Here is a 22,280-nt window from a genome sequence, read left to right on the forward strand (position 1 = left end):
GATATGTTGAATGGATATCTATTGATGTTCAAATAATATTCCAAATATACTGAAAACAAAACACAATAAGTACAAATTTGTAGTAAACAATGTAAGGAAGACCAGCTTGCAAATAATGTCAGAGAATGAAACTTAAAAAGAAATCACAATTCTGGTATAGATCTGTTGAATAAGTTTTGTTAAATTTACATTATTCTGTTTCTCAAATTTTTCTGCTTTTATTAGAGTCCACTTGATGTTAGGATTGATTTTCCCTCTAAAAAGCTGGTATGGAGGAATGTGGTGTGGATTCCATGTTTCCCTAATTGCATTTATTCATACTGTCCTCCTATCTATCATTAATGCTAATCATGATTGCCTTGGTGATACCGATACATACCCCTCTGGCTAACCCAATGATGCTTGTAATTTAATCCATATAAAATATTAATGCTTCAAATAATCTTGAATAGTCCACATATAGGTAAAGGAAACAATTGCCAATAAAGTGAATTTAAACAAAAAAACAGACTTGCATTGTTGCTATTTAGATTTTATTTCATGTATCTTTAATTTGGGGGCAGGTCCTTCCCTTTCATTGGAGATGCTGTAAAGACAGTAATGCAAAAATGTACAAAAATATCAAAGATGTTTTGATGAAAGCTTTGTATTAAAGCAGACCCAATAACCATGACAACCATAGTGTTAATAAGCTATTTTGGAGCAAAAGGATGAGTTACTTAGAAAAAAGATATGATGTAAATTGCATCAGAATGAAGTCCCATTGAGATAAGTATGTGATAGATTCCTGAATATTTGTTAGGGGAAGGTATAAGAGAACTAAGTTCAACGTCCCTTTTGTGATCCATGTATGTTTCTATGAGAGTTTTATCTTGTTCATTGGGCATTAATGAAATAATTTCTCTTTCAGATTCAGATTTTCAATTTTGTTACAGCCGTGAACGTCTATTGAACTTCTTTTAATAATACTGAATCAATAAAATCATGCTATATGAACAGTTATGAGTAATAAGAACAATTGGAGAAAAAAATCAAACTTTATCAAAAGAAAAAAGTACTATATCTAACATTTATAGACATACAGCTAACCCATAGAGATGCAGTTTATTTTCTTTTTCTTGTCTTACACTCCAAGTCATGTTTATATAACTTTTATTTTATAACAAAAAATAAATTAAAAAAAAACTCCCAGAAAGAGATGTGAGTGTACGAATATACGTAATGAGATGTCAATCAGTGTATATCATGAGACAATACACAAGATAAACCAAATGAAGTGTGAATGCTTCCTGATTAACCTAGCAATCATCGCTTGTCTCCTCCCATCTCTTTTAAATCCTCTCTTTTTCTCATTCTTCTCTTGTCAGATCCATTCCCTCCAAGATTTCTTCAAGGATGATGATGTATTCATCGCCTACGGCCAGGAACGGTTCTGCCATGATGATTTTGATCTTGCAATGGATGGTGAGTAAACCACGTCAGAGGGAGGGAAGGAGGGAGGGAGGAAACTGAGGAAGGGAGGGGGATTGGGCACGAGATTATTCCATACTAGGGCTGATAGTAAAAACAAACCAGAACCAGCCATGTATAAACACTAAAACAGGTTTTAAATTTCAAGATGTTTTTAGGATTTCACTCAAGATAAAGCAGCAGTGAATTCCTTAGATGTACAGTGTGTATCAAAAAAAAGTTTACACTTTGAAAAAGCCCTGGGAATTAAAAAAATATACAACATGTGGGTATGTTTTTCATATATAATCTTGGGTTTGGGTCTCATCTATCTAAAGGAAGTAAAAGATTTGACAGAATGTTACGCTTGAGTGAGCTCTGTCCATCTTTGTAAAGCTCGCAGAAATCTATTTGCGCAGAAATGCTTGTTTTCACGGCTGTGTCAAGGGGAAAGCCGGGGCGAAATCAAACTTACCCTGTGAAACATTTCTCATACTACATTTCCCTTGGACTTTTAGTCAAGTGAAATAAAACGGATACGTTCAAGCATTTTGTAACAATTTGCCACCCAAATCGAAATTTCAACACTTATAAGCACAGCCTTTACCCTTTTTGTGCCAGCTGGATCTGAGGACATAACTGAATCTGAACAAAAGTTTATATCAGACATCTCCAGCATTTTTTCACTATGTTTTTATCATTTAAAGTGGGTTTTCATTTTATTTTTCATTTAATACTTGTTTCTCCACACTTTTCCCAAGCTTGAGCATGATTAACAAAATGAAAATCAAGCCTAAGCCATTTCATGTAAATCACATCTCAGTGTAAAGCAAATATCGTCACGATGGCCTCGGTGTGTGGGGGAGTGCGGTGGGGAGCAATGCACTCTTCAAAGTGTTTTGGGCAAGGAAACCCAAGGAAACAAGTTAAAAAAGGTAAAAGATATCTTCAAATCATTTTACTAGCTAAATTATATGTGTTCTTCATGATTGAGGTCTACTTTTACTTGCATAACTATTTTAAAGTTCTGCGCAAATAATTTTTCACTAACTTTTCAAAAGTAAGTGGTGCTCACTCAAGCGGAAATATTTTTTGACAGTTAATATCATCATTTGTTTGAATGGATCTGCACCAATGTCCAAATGTGGAAAAATCTTCAATATATTACAAATATATGATTTTACAGGATTTTTTCTATGTGTAAACTTTTTTTTGATACACACTGTAGATTAGAATGCAATCAAGGACCAATCCAAAGTTAGCTTGAAGGTTTAAATCTGATAGATATAAAGGCATTTAATTTTGAATTTCAAAGGATTTAGACGTACATGTACAATCTTATACATGTAGCATTGAATTCAAATCTGAAAGGTTGAAATACAAACGTTTGCCTGGCCACTATTCAGAGTTGCTTATTTTGTTTTTGATTTATTTCAAATCAGGATTAATCTAATCTTCACATCAGACCTACAGTATGTACATCATATTTGATGATAAGGATACATATTCAGAATGAGGACTTGTGCAAATCACAATTCAAAGTGTCCAATCAAATATTGTACAACAATATTTCTGTATCCAGAACATTAAAAGGATACTGCAATCTCCCTTACAAATGATTCTCTCCTCCCAGGCACAGGTGATGCCAAACCAACAATAATAATGATAATAATTTGGGTGCTGTATGCATACTTAAATGAGACACCCCCATGCAACAATGAATTTGACCTCAAATTTACATTTATGTATGAATTGGTATATATGCCAATCAGAAGATTGATTGTCACAAGATGATTAATTATAACATGGACGTAAAGGTGATTAATAAACAAATGTCTGGTAATGAAACTCATGTAGTTTCTATGGAGACCCATCTGTCTCCTTATTAGATGGCATTCAGGCGTCGTCTCGTTCCATCTTCCTCTTAATTTGTAACCCGAGTGCAGAAATTTGATTCTAAAATGCTGGCCGTACTCTTGACATAAGTGCCAGTCACTCTCTGAAATCAACATAGTGTTGAGGCATACATGTACAGAGGAGTGCCTCATTTTTGAGCTTGTAAAACCACATTCAAAACGAGACATTTGTACAGTGATTGCAACGGACAGATGACTTTGCAGTGATGTGTACCAAATTAATAATAGACTTGTAGCAACTGCATCAGATAGTTTGTATGATATTGCATTGATCATGACTGAAATAATTAAAGCATGTTGAAGCATTGCACAGATTCAGCTACATCAAGAACATTGTGTCCCTTAAGATAAAAGAGCGTTGATCTCTATACAAGACAATGTTGTGTGAATTCTGAGTAAATAAGCCTCTCTGGTTAGGCTTTATCATATTAAAATCAAATGTGTTTTTGCGTGTGAAAGACTTTGGATATGATAATTATAAAATATTAATGATGATAGTAATACCAACACTTCTATAGCCTTTTATTTACCTTGCTGTAAATCCATTTAGACAGTGTGTGTTCAGACTGAATCAGAGCTACATAAATGTTTGTTGAATCTGTGCTTTCTACATGAGAGAAAAGAATGACTCTGACTATCTTGGGAAAATTTTATTTTAGAGAAACATAGTTTCAGGATAATTAAATTGAGATTATTTTCCTGTAGTCCTTGATCTCATTATTCATAATAAGCCTCTAGAATAGTAGGAAACATCAATTAAAAACAACTTCCTATCTTCATAAGATCATGGACCTACCAGCAAAGTAGACATTGGAATTTCAGTTTTGCTTAATTGCAATACATCCAGGCACTATGTACTATTACTTATTCATGAAACTAGAAATGTAGAGTATATGCATTGCATGATATTGCATCAATATTATTCCAAAGGTTTTTTTTTCAAATATCCATTTACAAAGTATATTTGGCTAGCTCTCTTCATAAGATAAGGAATTACTTGATCATTGCAAACATACCTCCACTAGGAGTATGTTTTGAAAGGGGGAGGGTGGCAAGACGATCTAATTATGACATATTTTTTTCTCATTTTACATGGCCCAAGCCTCTTAATTTCATTTTGTAAATCCTTATTAACTATATAAAAAATCATAAGGGGGACATTTCTCTACCCCCTGTGATACTGACCCTGGTCCAATTTTCTCCTCGCTTCTCTTTCCTGACATCTTTAGCCCTTTTCTCTCCTCCCATTTGCCTACATGTACCTGCCACCTGCCTTTTAAATTAAGCATAATGCTACAGTTACATTTCCCTTACGGCGACCATACAACAAGTAAAAAACAGCCGTTTTATTCATTTTTATTCAAACCACATATATGTAGCTGGTACAAAAAATGTTAAAACAGCTGTACGGCCGCCGCCATAGAGCAAATGTGACTGACGGATAAGTCACATCATGGATCAAAGTCATCATTTGACCGAAGTCAGACCCTTCTATTTTCCCTTTCTCATTCCTGTTTTTCCTTTTACCTATAGTGCTATCAACGCCTGATGATGTTGACACGACATTGTAGCTATAGTCTTATTTCCATATGAATTCAAATTAATTCAATTCCAAGATTATAACTCATCGATCACCATCCAATACTATTGGCATACCAGTATTGAGAAAATACTGTACATGTTCCTAAAGATTGTGTTGTCTGATCCCCATGCAAATCAACATCAAACTCGGTTACCTTGATGTTATTTGTGCAGAATTTAATTACGCCTTGTCGGTATGGACGACAAATTAGGCTGCTAGCTTCAGCGGGAATCGACCAGATGAGTCACGATGGTGAACATGTCATTTGTTGGATATTTGATTCTTGGACTGAACTTGCCAACTTTACTGGCTGCTGCATGATTAACTTACTATTGATTTTTTTTACCTCCATTTGTGTAACAATAACTTGATGAGCATCTGGAACAGGATCAAGAGCATATCCAATTATATTTATAACCTACGATGACACAATCACAATTTGATAAGCTTTACCTAAATGGAAAAAAAGCAGAATTTCTCTGTAAGATGAAAATCTTGCATCATGTAAATGTATAGAAGGAAACAGGTGTTTAGAATCCTGAAAAGATATAATGAATTTTTAGAGATAAATTGAACAAAATCACTTTAACTATGACTCTTCCATTCTTATTTTGTCAGCAATAGATTGGCATGATTGATGTTTCTCTTTAATACTGATGTAACTTTATCCTCCCATGTACACCCACCATTCAATTATTGCTTTTTGCATTTTTGAAGCAATATAGGAATTATATTCAAGTGACAAACTAAATAAAAAAAAGATTACTGGTATTCTTAGTTGAGTACATATGGATTTATCATTGGGAAAACAAAGGTCGTTTTGCTCTGAAATTATATCTTAAAATTGTATTTTGAGGTTAAAAAGTATTCAATTTCAGATTTGAATAAGGAATCATCTAAAATGTTTGAGTCAATCTTGTACCTTATAATAATTTGCAAATTGACATGTATATCGTAAGGAAAATAGATGTTTTGGGGATTTACTTCCTTGATAGAGGAGATATGAGGGGGGGGGGGGTAGGAGAGATGATAGGTACACTTGAATCATCACCAATTTATGAAGACATTTGTCAAGGAGCTATTTCCTTAGAATCATATTTCTAAATTGGCAATCTCATTATCGTGTAACATGATGACTTCATGTGATTCTCTCATGACTCAAAAGATTGATAAAGCACAGAGGGTAATGGAGGCTGGGGTTACTAGTGTCTCTGAGGATGTGTTCATACTCAACTATTCTAGCCACAATCAACGTTTTGAAACATAAAAACTAAACATGTTGGTTATAAAAGTAGGTGCACCAAATTTCATATTTTGTTCAAGTGGCAGTCGGCATGATAAAGCTAAGTGGGTATTGGATGATTGGGGTGACTGTTGCCTCCAAGTGTGTGTTCATACTCAACTCTTTTTTTTTAAAGCAACAATCAATGTTTGGAAACATGAAAACTAACATACATGTAGCTCAAAATAGTTCATTTCATACGAGTGGCAGTTGTGACAAATGTGACTGCTGATTATAAGCTCTTGTAAAGGAGCATTTATTTCAAAGTTGGTGTTTCTGTAAAAATGAGATTTTAGGGGAGGCAAAAAATGCAACACATAATTATATAGAGTATGATTACTATTTATCATAAGCAGTTCTCCCACAATTTTGATGTTACACTGAGTTTATTTTTCTTTGTATTTCATAACACTCTTTATGCCTGTCGATCGAGAGGTGTATACCGTAAGCGATCCTCCCAACAGTAGTAAAACAACGCATTATACATTGTAAACTGTAAAGCACAGAGTCTAATGATTTTGACAGGCTGCTACAATTTTCCAATCATTAATTTTGATCATGGAAATCTGTCAGTCTTGATTCTCATCATGCTGTATTGGAAAGAAGATTACTTTGGCTGGCATGGTACTTGTACTGTATGTATACAGTACAGTATATGGCTATGCATTGTGAACTTGGCAGATAGTGGGAGTAGTCAAAAGCCACACTCTTAATTTAATATGTATCGGAACAGAATCTATATGAAATAGTCTGTAGCGGAGCCTACTGCTATCAGTGTGTCTCCCTCTTACAGTTACTTTTTGTCTACAGAACGGGACCGGGGAAGGAGGGGGGGGGGGGGCACTCATGCTAAGTGGAGTCACAGATTTAACAAACAACCCATTAGTGTGTGTTTCATTTATTCTTATTTTCCCCTCAATCACAGATTTATGGGTGGTTTCTGTGCAATATCTTTTTTATTTTTGAACCAATCCATGGTCTGACCGTACCCTTCAATAAGTAAATAAAAAGCCATATATTGAACATACTATTTCCAGATAGGGGTAAAGATGTTCCCCTAACAAATCATGATTGGTGTTACTTTCATTTACCTAGGCAATATTTGTGCAACCTGGGCCCGTTGCATAAAACTTTTTACCTGAGAAAACTCAGGTTGTTTTTACCTTAGTTTTTACCCTGTGTTAAAGTCAATGGCAGAAATCAGACTAACCTTAGTTTCCAGTTTTTACCAGAGATTTCTCAGGTAAAAAGTTTTATGCAACGGGCCCCTGGTGGGAAATGACCCACTGACCTGAAGAATGATTTGGGAGTTCATGGTCCATTGGTTATAGTGATTGGGATATAGAGGTAATCTTTATTGATGATATTGAGAGAAGGTAATTACGTCTGCAGACTGCAGTTTTGTTACATCTATATCACAGTCATTTAAAGACCCAGACCGGACCCAAAAATGAAATTCACAAATTATATACCAATCGAAAGCTTATAAGCTACTTAATACAGCAATGTGAGCTTTATTCATTTTCACCCCTTCCCAGCTGAGTATTTTGCTTAAGAATATTCCAATTATCGGGCTTCGAACCCGGCTTAGAAATTAGGCTTTATTGTGCTTTTCAAATGCCTTGAGACCGTGACGTCACGTTGTGTAAGAAGCGTCGTGATTCCATAGGTTTGTACAAAAAAAACGGTTATTTTTTTGCTTTCCAGATTACGCATTTCATTTTCCTCACTTCCATCACAGAGTGATATCACATATATTTTTTCGTACATGCTTAAATTATGAAATCTACAGTTTTGAACTAGTTTTTGCCATATTTTATTTCTTGCTTATTTGGTGTAGATTTCAATTCTATCTGCATTCAGATTATGTATGACAAATTTTCCTGACATAGCAATTTAGGCCCAATAAGAACCAAACAAAGAAATCACAAAAAAAGGTATTGAATAGCTGTGGGTTTCCATCAATTTGAAAAGTGAATAATTGTGAGTGCCATTTTCATCTGAAAACGAAAAAAAAATTGGATTCATAATAAAGAAATGGAAGAAAATACCCAATGCTTTTGTACACAAACCTATGGAATCGCAACCCTCCAGACACAACATGACGTCATCATTTAGAGGCGACGTGGGGTGCTCAATCGAAGCGTACTTTGGAGGAGCAGTTTCTTTGATTTTTATCTAATATTTCTAAAAAAATGGAAGGAGATATATAGAATATTTTTGGTATATTTGTATTCTATGAATCAATACTTTTCTTTCAATATATGATTGCTTTTACACCGGTCAGAGTCTTTAAAGGTTTTTGTTCTTTCATTTTCATTAAACAGATAAAATATATTTTAGCTGGGAATATTTGCCTGATATAATAGGCAAATATTATTTGTAGTGATACTTTAACTCCACCCCAGTAAACGCAAGGCCTTGAATCATATACCTCATGATAGTTGTCCATGCTGCCTCATTATAATTTATACCCCGTTGCCAGTGAAAAAAAGGCTGGGATGAGCCGCAGCTGATCCCGGCCTAAAATTCACTGTAAACACTTTAAAGGCCAAATGTGGTACCAAAAGTGACCACTCACTTGGCCCAGCTCTGGAGGTTGTCTCAGCTGCGGCTCGGCCCAGCCTTTTTTCACTGTAAATACACACAGGGCCTAATGCGTTACCAAATGCGACCCGGAAGTGAAAGGATCGTTACGTCATAGGAAATGACTTCTTGCTTCGCGTTTTGCAATTCGCTCTTGGTGCCTTTCCCGCGCCAGCGTGACCACGGTGCGCCACAAAATAATGGTTTGTTTGTATTACTCGGCCTGGCCCTGCATGGTAAACAATGTCTTACGTACTGTTAACATGCAGTCATAGACTTCCGATAAACCTAAAAATGAAGTAGCAGGGCTCGACATAAGCAGTGGCCTGGGACAAACAAAATTGAGAGTCGGGCCACCAAAATTGTGTAAAAGCTCACACTTGGTGGCCCAGTTTGGCTACCAAATTTTTGCTAAATTGTAATGTTTTCTACTGTTTTAGGGCCACCAAATTTTTGATATTGGTGGACAGATCGGGCCACAAAGAAAAAAAACAGATTGGAAAGTGGGAGGGGGGGGCTGACTGTAAAAATCATAATCATATGGTCATTTTTAAATCTTTGTATATAGTTTTGGAAGTGGGGGTGATGGTGGAACCCCACCCCAGTTCCACAGCCCCTACAAATGGACTTGAATAATTACCCTAGCTTTTGCCTGGCAAGATGGATGAATTTTTGTGATTAGTAATTCAATACTTATTTATGTATAATATCACTTAATTTTCAATAACATATCATGTAATTCAGTCATGATTAAGGTTCATACAACCCTTATAGCCCACCTTCCCCCCCCCCCCCATCTATATAAAATGCATCATTAAACCATTAAAAAGTTATTGTGCTATTTTTTTATTATCATTTGATTTGACAATATAATTTAAGTGAAAGGGGTGGATGACTGAAACTGTTCCTTATATTTTAATGCAAAAAGTGCCTTGTAGTTAACCCTCTTTAGGTCAGTCTATTGTACATATCTCATACAGTTCAACGGACATATGCCAGCGCTGCCTTTGCCAAAGCTTCCTTTGTGGAAACCACAGTATAGCTTTACAGCTCACATTCTAAGATCTTATGAATATTTCATGATGGAGAGCATTAAATGACTTCATAATGCCCAAACACTGCTTTATGTGTTGCTTATATGCATACTGTGGTTTTGAATGTAAGAAACCCCCGATGTAGCACAATATATGGTCATACTTAAGCCTAATGCGCACTTGATGGAGAATGAAATATAAATATGACTGGAGCAAGACAAAAAAGAGAAGTACAGTAGGTCTAGGAAGGATGGGGTGGGGGCACTAAAATAATAATATTCAGCATTTATATAGCGCGTAACACATCAGAACGATGTCTCTAAGCGCTTTACAGATATATTATTACCCCGGTCATCGGATCCTTGCATGCCCACATACAATGTATGCACCTATTACACTCCCTGGGGAGCATTCCAACAAGAGTTCCAACACTCAATTGCTAAGCATACTACATAGGCTTTCGTATCCTACTGGGTACCCATTTAACACCTTGGTGGAGAGTGGCAAATTGTGGATTGACGCCTTGCCAAAGGACACTAGGCCATATGGTGGGATTCGAACTCACGACCCTCTGATTACAAGGCGAGAGTCAGAACCACTACACCACGGCACTAAGTTTCTTATTTGTGGTGGCTATGTGCCACATAGAAGACCCTAATCTGTACCTCAAATTTTGCATCTATGTCTTCTTGAGAAGACAAAAAAGAAAAAAACAGCATTCCAAATCATTTGCTTTTCTATGTTGATCATTCTTGCCAAATATATCTATTCATTCCAAAGAGCATCGGAACACCATTGCAACTCTGTGCTTTGTTATTGTGTACACACTACCATGCAGTCTAGTGCGGTTACAGATTCTATAATTTCCAAACCATTTTTAAAAATCTGCTTAAAATTGTCATTCCAAAGACCGTCCTTTAACCCTACAGTTGTGGGGTCGAGTACACACAATTTACATTTATACACATGTGTACATGAAGGTATTATATTAACCTGAAAAAAAGTGTTGGTTGTTACTTTCTAGAGAAGGCATATATATGCTTAATATGATAATTATGGCAATCTACAAATATGTTTTCAGTGAAGCAAAAATTGCTGTTAAGTTGTTGCCATGATATGTGCAGTTTGCAGTTACCATGGTTTGCATGATATGCGTAAGACATTAAATACAAGTACACTGTGACTACGGGGTAAGAAAGTGAAACTGATGGCAATCAATTCAGATATTGTCACGAGCGATAGGTTTTAATGATCATTTATGGGGTACTCAAGAAAAAAGTAGAAAGGTTGGTTATCTAAAGAAAGTGAGACAGAAAGAGAGAGAGATAAGGGTGGCACTCGGTCAAGAGGCAGAAAAAGAATTCAATTAGCTTACAAAAAAATATGTATGAAATTGTGCAGGAGGTAATATGCCGTTTATGAAGAAAAGAAAGGAAGTGTAGAAGAAAAGAGGAATCAGGGGTGAGGGACATACTTGCTCATTTTATTCCAAAGAAATTTCTATACAGAAATTGGTCTTATATTAATTAGGTTTATTATTTGGTGGTAGGAAGATCATGATGACTCGTCTCCAACACCACAGGCGAAAAATGCGTCACCATGTTAAAGTCTGTCTTGATGTACCAGCGCAAAATAATTTTAATTATAAATCCATCATTCTTGACAGTGCCCTATAGAGGGTCATGCTGTGAACTTTATTAACACTGATGGATCACTTTATTACTCACTTTTCTTGGGCAAGTATTTTTTTCTGATATTGAAGATTTTATGATAATGATGATAATAATACTGGCAAAAATATCTTTTGCTGCTCATCACGTACATATATAAGAAAAACACATACAAATACATATTTACAGTATTCAGTCTTGATATTCAGTTTTGTTATTAATTATGACCATTTGAATAGTCCTTTCTATTTTTTTATTTGGGGGGGAGCTCTTGACTTTTTGTCTTTTCTCCTCTTCTGTTTCTCCTTCCCATTCAATGTCATTAAGGATTCATTATTTTATATGAAACTGACCTACTGTAAGACTCTCACAAGATAGTCAAAAGTGTCTAAGATGGCAAGTAGACGAAACCTAGAAGTTGACTGAAATGAAGATAAAGTGAGTGACGAGAATACACTACAAGATCCAACTGGTTGTACTGATGGCTCAGTGGTAGAGTGCCTTCCTCATGAACAGCAGCTAGGTTGTGGGTTCAATCCCCTGTGGAGTTACACCAAAGACTATTAAAAAGGGAACCTTCTTCTTTCTTGTCAGGCGCTGGACACATTACTGGTAGGTTGCGGAAGGGTAATGATGACATTATTTTATACAGGGTTAGCTGGGAAAAACAGTTCATAAGAGCAGAAGTGGCTTCCCTGGGTAAACAAGAATTACTTATATAATCCAAGGTTTCTTGTTTTGTTTTCTACTGCAGACCTGAAGAATGTATCCCCTTATCGTAAAGTAGTTCGTAAGGACCGTGCTATGCTGAAGAGCCCTTCTCTACAACGCAAGCTATACTCTCTACCCAAGACTGTCCCTGGTACTGGTAAGGACAATATATTTCCTCATCTCATGCGTTGTTACCTGATCATATCGTAGCTGAATCCATGAAGTGGCACAACATCTGAAAAACATGTGGAAAGTAAATTTTAAGTTTCTTTCAGTTTTAGTTTTCTCTAGCTATGGTCTATCATTTTACCGAAATTTAGAACCCAATTCTCTCTACTTAATGAGATAATTGAAGTGAATAAGTGAACACAAGCCTTAAAATCCTTTGTAAAATAATCCACAAACTGGCACACAGGTGTGCGCCGTTTCTGCGCTCAAAACAACGCTCGTGTTTGATTCACTGCTACGTCAAGATTTGATGTTCATTCAATAAATTTTTAACATGGAAGGCAGCAGCAGATTGCTGGCTTTTGGTTTGTGCATTCTTCATTCTGTTAAATTTCACAATCAGATAGCAATGGGCAAGTTGAAATTGAGTTGAAAATGTAAAAAAAAATTATTCACATTTATCTTGAAAAGTGATTTTGCGCATGTGCCACTTCGTGGATTCGGCGATGATATAATAATAATAATAGCTGGATTTATAAAGTGTTTTTTTCCAGAGGATACAAAGCACTGCTATTATTACCCCAGCTTTAGCTCGAGCTACTATCACCGGCGCTCAGTGCATGCAGGGGATTACTCCTGCCGGGTACCCATTCACCTCACCTTGGTCGAGTGCAGCAGTGTGTATAAATTTCTTGCTGAAGGAAAACACGCCATGGCTAGGATTCGAACCCACGACCCTCTGTTTCAAAGGCTAGAGTCAGAACCACTAGACCACGACGCACCCACTTGGTGCGATATGTCCACAACCATCCTATGAAAAGAGCATTATCAAATTATGTCAAGTTTCCTACTGTATATAAAGGCATTTATATGACAAGACAGTGAATGTAATAACTGGTTATAAATTATGGCCATTCCTATCACATGGATGTGTTCTCCTAGATTTTTTCTCGCTATAGATTTTTAGCAAAATATGAATTAATGTGTTGCTATCATGTTGTATTATAGCTGCTAGTTCAATGAAAGCTATATTTGATTGTTTTTAAGTACATTTTGTATTTCATCATTTCATATAAATATTTCTTATTTAATTTGTAATAAAGGTTTTTTCAGTATATGATTTTACTGCTTTTGAATGATGTACATATTTGTACTTCATGCCTCGTAAGAGAAAAATGTTTAGAAGATACTTGTAAGTTTGAAAGTACATGTAGAAGTGTAAACTGGGCTGTAATTAAAGTTGATCACAAGGTCATGGCTATGCTCTTTTGAATGGCTATATTAAATGCCTTGGAGAGATACCTTTTTCAGATTTGTGCTGTAACGTATAAGTGTGCAGTATAAAAGTGGCCTTGCCCTAAACATATTGAAATTTAAGAGTAGATGAGAATTTTCACCACTGGGAATATCCCCTCTCACTTGTGTCAAGTTGGAATTCCAATTTGATTTCACAATTATGAAAATAAGAAGCCATCGAATGTTAATGTAGGCGAGTGTAATATCTTACATGTATTCATAAAGTGAATATATTCATCAATAAAAGTGTCTTTTTCTTTCAGTGAATGGATCGCCCAACTCTAGCCCAAGATCTCCATTGGGTAAACCGTCATCACCAGCGCAACCTAGAAGAGGTTCTATTAAGACACTCAGTGAACAAAGAAAAAACTCTGCTGGATCAGTAAGAACAAAGGTACCTCTAGAAATAATAATCGGAATGAAATAAATGAACAGATTTGAAATATGCTTCAAACTCTTTGAACTCGAACTGGGTGTTCTACCTGTACTTATATGTTTGGTTACAATTCAAGCTAGATATCTATATAATAATTAACTTTATAAACAATAACAATAAATAATTAGATGAGTTAATTTTCTGTTTATCTAAATTTAAGCGAAAGTATTTGAGAGATTATAGTAACCAGATAAATGTAGATTTCATACATTTTTTCCAATGTCAAATGAGCTCCCTATTTGTAGTTCGAATCTGTCTTTTAACATTTCATTGAATATTATTTCATTTTATTTCATTTCATGTGAAAAGATACTTTATGATATGTCTTCTACACTATTCCTGTGATGAAGATATTATAATCATTATTTGTATAATTTCTCCTATTTTCAGAGCAAAGAAATGATTCGCACAAATTCAGGGAAGCTGAAGAATGGATCAGGTAAGCTAATAATACCTGTGTGAGGTCATTCAAAGATATCAAAAAGGCTTCTTTTTCATGAAGATTAAATGATTGGGGTATACTTTGTCACTATGGTAACCATCAAGAAAACATGAATTTAGATTGGCTGCTGAGCTATTACCATCTTTATTACCTTGATTGCAGGATTGGGGTCTTAAGTCATATTCATTGCAATAACCGTCTTCATTATAATCTTTCAAATAACTACAATCTTTATCGGCAGCATGGCATGTTTATTGGACACATATTACTAAAAAAAAAATGGTATGTGATTTCTGACAATAAGTAGGTCTATCGTGATCTGTTTATATTTCAATTGCTATGGCCAGTACCATTGAAATTATTTTAGATTGAAGGTTTGAATAATTATCTGTAACATCCTTCCTTATCTTAGAAGGTGATTGCAAAATTTTGTCCTGTTTCTGCCCTGCAGCATAATAGATACTATCAATTGTTAAATCATAAGCATAATTGTATAAGATATAAATGGCAGTCTGTACCAAAAATTACAATCTGTAAAAATTAAAGCATATCTCTTAAAGCCACACCTTCGTGCATGCTCTTGAATTTCGAGCTCAATATTGGTTAGTGTTTCTCTTTTTTCTTCTTTTTAGAATTATTTATGAAGCATGTCAAACAATCCCCACATTATGTCTTGCAATATGATCCAATACTGGTAAAACTGCATTTTGATTCTGATGAAACTCCCATGAATGAGTTAAAGCAAACATTGATTGACAAAACTTTAGAGAAAATAGGTAGATGACAATATAACATTATACATTCAGTAAGACAGGGATAACACCGCCCACTGGCTTTGATAAAACTCCAAGCCAAGATGTGAAACCTCATCTCTTAACAAACATAGCGTGAAGCTATATGATGTTGGGATGTCATGGTAATGTCAATATAGGGGTCATACTTTAACCTAGTGAAGGTGTGATAAAGTGCGGGTGAGAATAACCTATCCAAGTTTAAAGAGTCATGTCACATATCCCTGAGTATTGTAGAAGTATATAAATTAATGAAGTAATTAAATTATTTTGGTACTTAAAAAAAGCTTTTTAGATAATATATACTTTTAATTCTCTTTAAATATTTTCACTGCAGGGGGAGTAGGTGCATGGTCACCACGTTTTTTCTCAGTAGTTTGAAGTGATTAGATCGATCGCATTAATTTTGTTTTATATATGGTTAAGCACAGATCATTATGAACAAATAGATTTTAAACTAATGAAGTGGTAGTGGATGTGAGATTGGCAGAAATGGAAGACCAAAGATTACGTGGTAAAATATGATGAGGAAAAGCTTAAGGTTGGTCTAATCATGTTTGGTCTAATACTTGTAAAGGGGCACTTGCCTACAAGATTTTAATCTTTTTGGTTGCCTCTTACCATATATTTATTTTTTACATGAATGTATTAATTATATTTATATGTTGTATGTGTTGCTACATTAATGCATTTATATATATGTTATTTTACATTGTGTTTGAATATTTTTATATGGTTAAAAAATGAATTGAATTGAATTGAAGGAGTAGCCCAAGTTAAAAAGAAGTTGAAAGAGGTAATGTCATAGCATGAGAGTAAGTAAGTGGGAAAATGCTGACTAAAAAAGGAGTGATGATGATGAATATTTTATTAATGAATTATATGTTTTCTCATAATTTACAGTTTCAAGGGATATAGATTTTGGAGAGCGTAATGGGGCGTCCCCTGTCCCTAGCCCCAGGAGCAATATACCGGTAGATCTAGAAGAGAAATACATCATTGGACGTATCATCGGGGATGGAAACTTTGCTGTAGTCAAAGAATGCAAGAACAGGTATGATTTGAAGTTTTAGTATATTGACTCTCTGTATTTAAAGATTTAGTTAAGGTTGGGCAAAGCCAAACCAATAACTTGAAAATTAGATGAAAGCATAACAGACCAGCTTCTTAATGTTTATACTGATAGTAATGATAATAGTGCTAATGATTATGCTGCTGCTGGTAATGTATATGTTTTCTTTACAAAATCACTATGACAAATCCTTTTTTGAAGTTTTTATTCAACTTGCTCTCATATTTTTTTTTCTGCATCAATTTTGACCACACTTGGTTCAAACGATCCTTTGGTAATAAAACACGTGTGTTGTTGAGGATGATGGGGTTAAAGTTCATCTAGGAGTCAAAAGGTCAAGTTTTGGTTCACCATGCTCACATTTCTTTATTTCTGCATCAATGATGTTCACACTTGGTACATATGATCATTGGTAATACCACATGTGTGTTCATGATGGTGATAATAAAATCAAAGGTCATTTAGGGGTCAAAAGATAATGTTGCATATTTGATTGATCACAAAGTTGTGGTCAACAAGTCAACAAGTGAGACTTGTGGTTCAAGAACCACTTGGTATATATATATTTTTGTATATGTTTTATGCAATTAAAGATATTTTGCTATAGATTTGTTTAAGTTTTTATATATTTTTCTCCTTATGATATGCAGATCAACTAATGAGAAGTTTGCACTCAAGATCATTAGCAAGAGGAGATGTAAAGGAAAGGTAAAATAATTGATTCTTCATTCCAGTTTGGTATTCTGAAAACAGGACTCTTCTCTATTTGAATTATCCCCCATTTTGTATTCTTGATGAACATAGATACATGATGTCTGTTATTCAATAGAAGAGGGTAACATGATACATGTATAATACCATCCCTCTAATAAACGACATCCAGATTGCTGCTCAAATCTTCACCAATGTTATTCTTTGAGTTATAAGTTATTAAGAAGAAAACATACTTTTACTTCCGATACCTCTTAATATAAAGTTGTCAGTAATTGGCTCCAAATAGTCATACAGATAAATTTTGTATGGAATATCAAGATAAATTAAAACAACATGATCATTTCAACCTTACAATAGTATTCAGCCATTAGTTTATTGAAATTGCTATCTTCGAATAGAAATATCATATGTTACATACCGGTATGCCAATATTTTCCTCATCCTTGCTCCTATGGCAACAGGAAAAGATGATAGAGAATGAGGTTAGCATCCTACGTCAGGTGAAGCATCCTAACATTATCTTACTGGTTGAAGACTTTGATTGCCCTACACATCTATACCTAGTCATGGAACTAGTCAAGGTAAGAAGGGGTCATCTTAGGGTCAATTTAAGGCATTTGTAAACTTTGATTGCCCTATACATCTATACCTAGTCATGAAATTAGTCAAGGGCAGTAAGGGTTATCGAGGGTCAATATAAAACTTTTTAAGACTTTGATTGCCCTACACATCTATAACTAGTCATGGAATTAGTTATATCAATCTTCTGTTACTTCCATGCTTTCTGTCGTTCTGGAACAGCCTCTGCTGTCGCATCATCATACTGTACTTTGTGCTTGTAAAGTGTGGATATACCAAGTCTCCACTTCATGTTTTAGGCTAGTACTTTATAGAGGATATTTCTCATCTCCCAAAAGTCCCACTCTAGACCATGCTTATCTCACAATGGATCCCCATATACATTGTACACAACTCTTGATAATCTTGTGTCCAGTCCCTGTTCGGAATGACCAAAGAACAGTCATAGATCCCCTTTCAGGCTTGTGGGTAATTCTAAGGCTGTGAAGGACACCAAGAAGGATCCTAATAACAATAAGTTCATTTGAACATCTACATTTATTTCCTGTTTTGGGAAACACTGTTGATCTTACTTCCTTTGATGGATGGCCTGTTGACCATCATGTAGCCAAAATCATTTTGATTTGATATTTGTTCATATAATAGATTTTATGTGGTTGATCCATTTCCAGGGTGGAGATCTATTCGATGCCATCTCCACAACCACCAAGTACACAGAACGAGACGCTAGCTGCATGGTGCACAACTTGTTTAGCGCCGTCTATTATCTACATTCCATGAGCATAGTTCATCGTGACATCAAGGCAGAGAATCTCTTGGTGTGCGAGCATGAAGATGGTACGAAGTCACTCAAACTAGGTGACTTTGGTCTTGCTACAGTGGTGAAGGAGCCTCTCTTCACCGTATGCGGAACCCCTACATATGTGGCCCCTGAGATTATCATGGAAACAGGGTGAGTCTTTTCAATCTCAATAATGTAGAATTTTCAGTACTAAATTCCTTAAAGGACAAGTCCATCCCAACAAAAACTTGATTTGAATAAAAAGAGAACAAATCAACAAGCATAACACTGAAAATTTCATCAAAATCGGATGTAAAATAAAAAGTTATGGCATTTTAAAGTTTTGCTTCATTTCACAAAACAGATGCACATCTCGGATGGTATGCAAATGAGGAACTGATTACATCACTCACTCTTTCTTTTGTATTTTATTATATGAAATATTTTTGTTTTCTCGTCATTGTCATGTGAAATGAAGTTTCATTCCTCCCTGAACACGTGGAATTCCATTATTTTAACATTTAGTGCTTCAGGCAAGGAGGTCCTAATCGTCAAATTCGTTAAAATTGAAATATTGTATAATTCAAGCAAAAAACAAAAGAAATAGTGAGTGACGTACATCATTGACTCTCTCATTTGGATGTAACTGGCTCGTTCATATAATTATTTTGTTAAAAATAAGTGAATCTATGAAGTGTCATAACTTTCTTATTTTACATCAAATTTTGATGAAATTTTCAGCATTGTGCTTGTCTGATTTTTCTATATTGATTCAAATCAACATTTTTCTGAGGTGGACTTGACCTTTAATGTTCTGAGTCTGTTTACATGCCCCAGCTTTGCCTTGTAGACAATGTGTTGATTTCTGTAACTTGAAGGGGAAAGGCATAGTTTGGTGCTACCTGTAGATGTATTTTTTTACTTTCCTAAAGTTCTGGCAAGATTTTATAATGCAGAACATGGATAAACCCATATTTAAAGTGCACTATATAGAGTATGACCGACAAATTAATGGACACTAGACACAGCCAATGGGGAAGTACAATGTAAGGCATGACCATTTATCTTTCTTTTTTATAGTTTAAAGCAATTTGTGAAAATTATTATTGAAAAAGTAATTGATGGACTAGACTTGCTCATTCTTCTCTAACCCCATGAAAAATTAATATAAATGATATCCATATAAATAATTATTCATAATGAATCATATTTATGATTTGTTTTTCCTTCCTATCTGCTATATAGGTATGGTATGAAGGTAGATATCTGGGCTGCTGGTGTTATTACATACATCTTACTCTGTGGCTTTCCTCCATTCAGAAGGTAAGAATCTGAATCATGAGATATCTTAGAATAGATTTTTGAAAACTCATGTAAAAAAGTGTTTGATTAACACAATATAAGTTATTTGTTCTTTCAGTATTAAATGTTACCTTTATTCATAGCAAGCAAATATTGACTGTTATGAAGAATCTTGATTGAAATAGTAAACAAAATTCCCAATGTGATCTCAAATTTGAATTGTAGTCCAAGTAACAGACACTTCAGATTATTACAGGATTACGTACATGAATATATAAGAGACATTTAAACATATTTTGAAAAAAACACTTAATTCATCAGTACTGTTAATAGTTAAGTCAAAAGTAATAGGTACATTACAAGATTAATTGCAGATAATTATACAGATCTGTCTACATAAATTCCAAAACTGCTATATCTTGTCAATTATTTTGTATCACATGGTTGTATATTGTTTTTTTTTCTTCAACCCCATACAGCCCAGCTAATAAACAAGAGGAGCTGTTTGATAAGATCGTAGCCTGTGATTTCAGCTTTGATTCGCCGTACTGGGATGAAATCTCTATTTCGGCCAAAGATCTCATCAGCGGGATGCTAGAGGGCGATGTTGAGAAACGTTTCTCTGCCGTTGATGTCATGGACCATCCATGGGTGCAGGTAGGTCGCCTTTTGTCAGAAAGCTCCACATTTCATGAAGGACAATGCCATGTCTAAGGAGTATTTCATAAAAGGTCTTGTCAGATGTTTTATCTCACAAGTTACCATAGTAACAGCTCTTCTCAGCCAATCAAAATCAAGTAAACTTGTCGGATGAAACATGTTGATGAAATGCTCCTCAGACCTCCCTATATTTAGGACCATCCTGAGCTTCATATGGAAAGGTGTAAAAGAGAAAATAAAAAAATAGGGGTCAGATGTACAAGGTTAATTTGGTTACATTATGGAATTACCATGAAGATTGCCATCTCTGACAATCTGTCATTCATTGGCAATTAACAAAGGCATACCTTCATATTAGATGTAACACTCCAGCATCAGAAGCCCTGGCCCATTTCTCCTAATGTCACACCTACATCACAGCTAATCCGCATTATACATTTGTACTCCTTTATTTGTAATCTCATGTCTGAAATTTCATTTTTGCTGGTCTTTGAACTCTACATCTGCGATACCATAGGTTTGTTTACGAAGGTTGTCAGTGATGATGCATTTCTGTAAATGATGCCCTTTTTTATTATCATATACATTACCCATTGTGTATGTCAAAACATGCCAAAGCATTAAAAATATATATAGGCCTATACATTGTATATAATATATCTACTATTTTATTTGTGTGTACTCTTATGTTCCACTAAAATTCTATAATTGCTTCTCATTAAAGTATAAATTGAGTTAGAAACACCTTTCTTGGTCAAAGATTATAATTGTAATATAAACAGTATGCTATATCATATACTGCCATGATCACACATACATGTACTTGTTAAAGGCCCTTTGCAGATCAGTAATTTTTGCAATTTTCAGTGAAAAGGTGTTTTATATTTCTTAGCTCGGGTGGAGAAGCTCCCTGTACCCATACTTGCATATTTGATACATATATTGTAAACATGGCATATTCATGGACCGTAATATACTCGTCATTCATTCCATCTATCACTTCACAGGATGATAATGCTATCAACCGTGACGTACCAATTGATGTTTCCCATGAACTGAGTGTGAACTTTGAACTCAAGGCTAAAGAGTCTAGCAGTGCTGCTGGTATTGCTGTCATTACTGTATGTACCCCTTGTCTAAATCATTCATTTTCACCTGTCACTTGGTATAGCAGTCCTAATGATTTTGTAAATGCAGGATAATTCATCTATGCATTTCTGTTCAACCCAATTCAATTTTTTTCCTGATGAAATGTAATATAGAAATTTTTAAAAAGGCATAAAGTTATTTGATCTTTAAAGGCTTGAGCTGTATGACTAAACATGCAATATATTGTGTTAACTTGGAGCACTGACAAATCTGTCATAGAATCATGCACTGTAAATAACATAAAATAAGCAAGTGACTTGAATTGTCAGATGATTAGTTTTGATTTTATAAAAATAAGGGCTCCACAGAACAAATTAATGAACAGAAATTTTCAATAATATAATTCATTATGAAACCTTCATATTCCTACATGTATCCATCATTATAATGTAATTCTATCCATTGTTTCTGTTTCTTTCCTGTATTTGGACACCTCACTTCTAACATTTCTATCAAGGAGTTGTATGTTACTTTCTTAACTAATTTAGAAGATTTAGAATTCAGTTCAAAAGAAGGGGTGATATATATTTTTTAAAGTACTCTGAAAGAATGCTATATATTTTGTCATATTCTATGATTTTTAATGTGTGTTTTTGAGCATTGGTTACATAAAGGAAAAATGCAAAAATTTGATTCATAACACTTATAATTTTTGTGCAT

The 22,280-nt window shown here is 34.8% G+C and overlaps 1 protein-coding gene across 2 annotated transcripts in view; it reads left to right on the forward strand.

Annotated features, from left to right (window-relative positions):
- Positions 1-22,280, forward strand: part of LOC121415739 (serine/threonine-protein kinase DCLK1-like) — a 46,861-nt gene that overhangs the window by 17,057 nt on the left and 7,524 nt on the right. For both annotated transcript variants that reach the window (XM_041609176.1, XM_041609101.1), the window contains exons 3-13: positions 1,368-1,464; positions 12,274-12,387; positions 13,958-14,088; positions 14,521-14,569; positions 16,267-16,417; positions 17,086-17,143; positions 17,611-17,730; positions 18,400-18,680; positions 19,755-19,832; positions 20,291-20,468; positions 21,479-21,592. In XM_041609176.1, the coding sequence (XP_041465110.1) occupies positions 1,368-1,464; positions 12,274-12,387; positions 13,958-14,088; positions 14,521-14,569; positions 16,267-16,417; positions 17,086-17,143; positions 17,611-17,730; positions 18,400-18,680; positions 19,755-19,832; positions 20,291-20,468; positions 21,479-21,592 (1,371 nt within the window). The remainder of the gene's footprint in view (positions 1-1,367; positions 1,465-12,273; positions 12,388-13,957; positions 14,089-14,520; positions 14,570-16,266; positions 16,418-17,085; positions 17,144-17,610; positions 17,731-18,399; positions 18,681-19,754; positions 19,833-20,290; positions 20,469-21,478; positions 21,593-22,280) is intronic.

This window comes from Lytechinus variegatus, chromosome 1 (assembly GCF_018143015.1).
Source record: "Lytechinus variegatus isolate NC3 chromosome 1, Lvar_3.0, whole genome shotgun sequence".
Classification (NCBI taxonomy): Eukaryota; Metazoa; Echinodermata; class Echinoidea; order Temnopleuroida; family Toxopneustidae; genus Lytechinus; species Lytechinus variegatus.